The sequence below is a fragment of the Patiria miniata genome, unplaced genomic scaffold, assembly GCF_015706575.1.
Source record: "Patiria miniata isolate m_02_andy unplaced genomic scaffold, ASM1570657v1 HiC_scaffold_10, whole genome shotgun sequence".
NCBI lineage: Eukaryota > Metazoa > Echinodermata > Asteroidea > Valvatida > Asterinidae > Patiria > Patiria miniata.
The window spans coordinates 14,976,191-14,980,701 of NW_024037048.1; the positions used below are offsets into that span (position 1 = coordinate 14,976,191).

Here is a 4,511-nt window from a genome sequence, read left to right on the forward strand (position 1 = left end):
GCAAGGAGGAGATTCTACCTTCTCTTTGAGCGTGGTGACTTCTTCCTTGCTGATCTTCCAAGGAAACTTCTCTGTGGTCTCCAGGCTGCTTCCTCATCCAGCATCCAGGCTTTGGAGAGCTCCTTGATGATTGTGTTGGTCTTGATCTTACCCAACCCATCAATCTAGACGGAAACCAATCAGGAAGGAAAATTTGAATGCATTTGCTCTAAATAAATTGTGTCCAGGTCTTGGAAAAGACTAACGTTAGCGCTGCGAAAAACCTGGACAAATCTGGTTTAATGATCTTGTTATACATTTTGCCACTTTGACTTAATTTTTTAAAGACCTGCTTGCATTTTACTCAAACTGTTCATCAAAATTCATTCCGCAAAGTCTTCTTCAAGTACTCAACTGTGAGTACACATTTCGGTACTCAAAATACGGTACTCGAACGACAGTGCCTATTGTCCTCCAACGCCGGTTTGTGCACTAAGTCTATGGGAAAGGTTTAGATCAGGGAACAAAGGAAAACACAAAGCCAATTAATCCTCGGAAGCATAGCAGAAAACGACAGTGTGCGCGTTATGGTAAGTGTGTACAGTGTTCGTATATTTTAAATGCAATTTTTGTTTTTCTTTTAATGCAAACAAATATTATACGCATTATACAGTATGTCCAAAAGAAATGTCCGTCTGACTATTTTTGAAATAACTACAAAACCATGAAGTCCAATTTGAAAAAGTTTGATTGTGCAGATACTCCCTATCTTGGCCTCAACCCCGATGAGTTTCATTTAATTTCAGTCACGCATCACTGCACACTTGTCAATTGATCACAACAACATTATGGGACACTGTGACCAAGTTCCTTGCCTTAATCAATTTCAGTGCTGTGTTATGTAAGCTGTGTAAAATCCTGCATGTTGTGAAAAGGGCTGCAATTGGGATTGGAATCATTTGCCTGGCTATCAGTCATCATGGCAAGACCTCAGTTTAATGCTCAAGGGCAAATGATTTCAATCCCAAACCTCATCCGCCTTTTTTTCACAGACACATTTTTGGGACAAACTCTATGACAATTAATAATGATAAATTATAGTGTCAGGTTAACAATAACACTTTGGAAGTCATGGTTTATTTTTGTTTTAGTTATGATTTTAGTAATGTAAGATGATTTGATATGATGGAGATGAGATAATCTGTCGCCTACCTTTTGCTTGCTTCTTCTTTTTGTAGTCAAAGTCAAGACGTCGCCCCTGTAACTTCTTCCGATGGTGCTGTAGAAATCAAACATTGGGGAGAAAGTTAATGTACTGTTTGACAAGAGACATTTGCACATTGCTGTAAGGCTCCTTATATAAATTATGGGTCAAAGTGTGACAATTTTCGAGTTTCTGTTATCTCTGAGCATTGTCATTTGCTGTTCAAGTATCATTAAGAATGACTTCAACAATTTGTTGGGTAGGTTGTCTGCTTCACATAATGACTCTTGGTGGACGATTGCATTAACCCTTACCTGCCCAAATCCTCCCAAATCCTCTTTGCAAAATGGCGGATTTTGCAGGATTGAGGCTGTTTAATTGGCAAATATGTGTAGCTGATTTTGCAGGATGCAGTGTGTCAAGGTCTTGGGCCGGGCCTTGTGTTTGTTTATGCTCAGCTGTACATAAATTATACTTGAAGTCCTCCGCACTGTTCCAGGATGTCACTGGCTCTGCCTCAACATATTGACAGTGATTGCTGGAGGATTTTGTAGGATTGAGGCAGTGATCATTCTTCCAGGGATCACATTCAAGAAATAATGGAGGATTTTGCAGGATTGAGGCTGCATGCAATTTTGACATGGAGGCAGTTGGGGGATTTTGCAGCATCATCGCAAAAATGCCCAGGGAGTTAGGGTTAAGAATGACTTTAAACAATTTTGTATTCGTTGTGTAGGTAGTTTTCTATTCATAATCACCCTTGGAGGACGACTGCATTAAGGAGTGCATCAGAATTATAAAATCACAGATGTCAGATGTAACAGGGACAGGAAAAAAGTGGACCCCAAATTTATCGAATGACCCAAAGTACACAGGCATAAGTTACAACCCAAATCAACCAGTAATCGATCACTTGTCTTGTATCAAATTTTTTTCCAGATTGGCCACAATTTGTGATTGAATTTCCCCGCAGGTGGCTGTGCAACACAGTCCTGCTTCTATCAAAATCAACCAAATTCTGTCAGATTCTGTAAGATGGAACTCACGTTGATCTCTTTCAGATCTTTGTTCTTGAGATGATCCAGGGATCCAGGAAGTTCTGTCTGACGTTCAGATCGAAGGCGTCCTTGACTTCAGAAAGTTGCCTCAGTGATTCTCCCATCTCGACCATCGCCGTAGCTGTATCCAAAAAATAAACAAAAAAATGTTTTTGTTTTTTTATTGATACGTATAAAAAACAACATTTTATTGTTCTGTTGTTTCCACCAAAACTAAACAGCTGTGCTATACCCTGGGAGCTGAGATTGTCTATGAAATGCATGGTCTATGAAATGCATTATTAGACAGAGTAAAAAAAAAAAGGTTTCCAGTCTGCTTTTTTTCCCTCCACCATGAGGTGAGGTATATGTTTTCATCGGCCTTGGTTTGTCTGTGAACAGGATAACTCAGGATAAATGCGGAGGCACTAGGCTCACGTGAATCGCGCACTCCGGACTCCTTCGAACAAAACATTTGCGAGCCTCGTCTTTAAGAACGCGTGCACGTAGTCGTGGCGCGACCTCAAAAATGGCTTCTAATTTTGTTTGCCGGATTACGCTATGTGAGAATGTAATTTCCAGTGACCCTGGTTAACCCTTCTGTTAGTGAGCATTAGCCATGACTGAATGACATGGCTACGACTAACACTAGCCCACATGGGAAGTGGCTTCATCTGCTTCCATAGGTGCAACTAATGTATTAGCCGTAGCCACTTCATTCTGACGTGGCTTTACGCTTTTCCATTTTCCCTAATTTGTGCTTGAATTTCCCCGAACATGGCTGTGCAACACAGTCCTGATTCTATCAGAATCAACCAGATAATGGATGATGTTAGATTTTGTAAGATGGAACTCACGTTGATCTCCTTCAGATCTTTGTTCTTGAGATGATCCAGGGGATCCAGGAAGTTCTGTCTGACGTTCAGATCAAAGGCGTCCTTGACTTCAGACAGTTGCCTCAGCGATTCGCCCATCTCGACCATCGCCGTACCTGTATCCACACGAGGCAAGATTTTATTGTTCTGATGTTTCCATCAAAATGAGAACAGCTGGGCTATGTATACCACGGGAGCTGGGATGGTCTATGAAATGCATTATTCAGCGGAAATATTTGGGAGAATTGTGCCTAAAGTTGATGATACAAGCATGGCATTTGGCACACAGTCAGAGTATGTCTTATTAAAGGGCCATCACAGATTTGCCCTTTGAAAAAATCTAGTTAACAAAATATATTCAAAATTTTCAAAATGGCTGCCATTGGTCATTTTACTACCTATAGTGGAATCTGGCGACCAGAATTAGCAGGTTTTTACTGCGGTGGTGTCACGCTCACGCGCATACTGAACGCGTTCTTAAAGAGGAGGCGCACGCGCATTTTGGTATTCTTATTGGTTGAAGGAGCCTAGAGCACGCCCCCTACCTGAGTGCGACTCGCGCAAACATTGCGCCACCGCAGAAAATGGCTGCCATCGGATTTGTCTATAATTTTTCAAAGGACTTTGTGTTGAAAATTAAGCAATTTGAAAAGTTCATGAGTGATTTGAATGATTCTTGTGCTAAAACAAAGCCCATTGATTGGGCCTTCATATCCTAGATTTGGAAAGTGCTACAGGCAAAACTTCATTCAAAAATTGGTCCTGCTATTTGGGTTTCATCTTTTTTGACTCACCTGTATATTGCAATGCATGCATTTATAAATAAAAAAAATTTAAAAATACAAAGTGGGTGCAAAAAAAGGCAGCGGGCAGCTACGAGAAACTGGTTTATTTCTTTACTTGGCCTTGCATATCTGAAGTGCTGGGCACTACATAAATTACACAATACTCATGGTACTATGTTGGTGGATTGGAACACTGATTAGAGCACCTTTTTGAGAGCTTTATGATCAGTCTACCACAGAAGGAAAGAGAATACATCTTGAAGCTTGCTCACCAAACGTTGAATCTTCTCCTAATTCTCTGCCGTTCTTCAGCATGACTTCTCCCAGGAATCCTACGGGTTGTTGAGGCTTGGTTCCTCCCTTGTTCTGACCACGGACTTTACTCATGGCTCTGGAGACTGTTCAGGAAAGACAATACGATTGATTAGGGTCAGCACACAAATAGAAGATCTATCTCTATTTGGTTTGTTTGAAGTGAATACTTAGACCCGATTCAAACCGGTGTTCTATTCACCCCAAACGTAATTATTCCAAAGGTTACAATTAAAGGTAATATACGACATTTGCAAACATCAACAAACAAAACTACCAAATTATTATGAAATACTTTACTTGACTGTAGGTGAATGAC

At 40.6% G+C, this 4,511-nt stretch overlaps 1 protein-coding gene across 1 annotated transcript; it reads right to left on the reverse strand.

Moving 5' to 3' along the window:
* Positions 1–1,222: 1,222 nt before the first annotated feature.
* Positions 1,223–4,267, reverse strand: LOC119738759 (endophilin-A3-like; the record flags this gene model as incomplete). The annotated part of the gene is made up of 3 exons (XM_038213712.1): positions 4,153–4,267; positions 3,078–3,211; positions 1,223–1,258 (listed from the first exon to the last, which is right to left on the reverse strand). Coding segments are annotated over exons 1-3 (285 nt in total), but the record flags the coding sequence as incomplete, so codon positions are not given.
* Between the last annotated feature and the right edge of the window lie 244 nt (positions 4,268–4,511).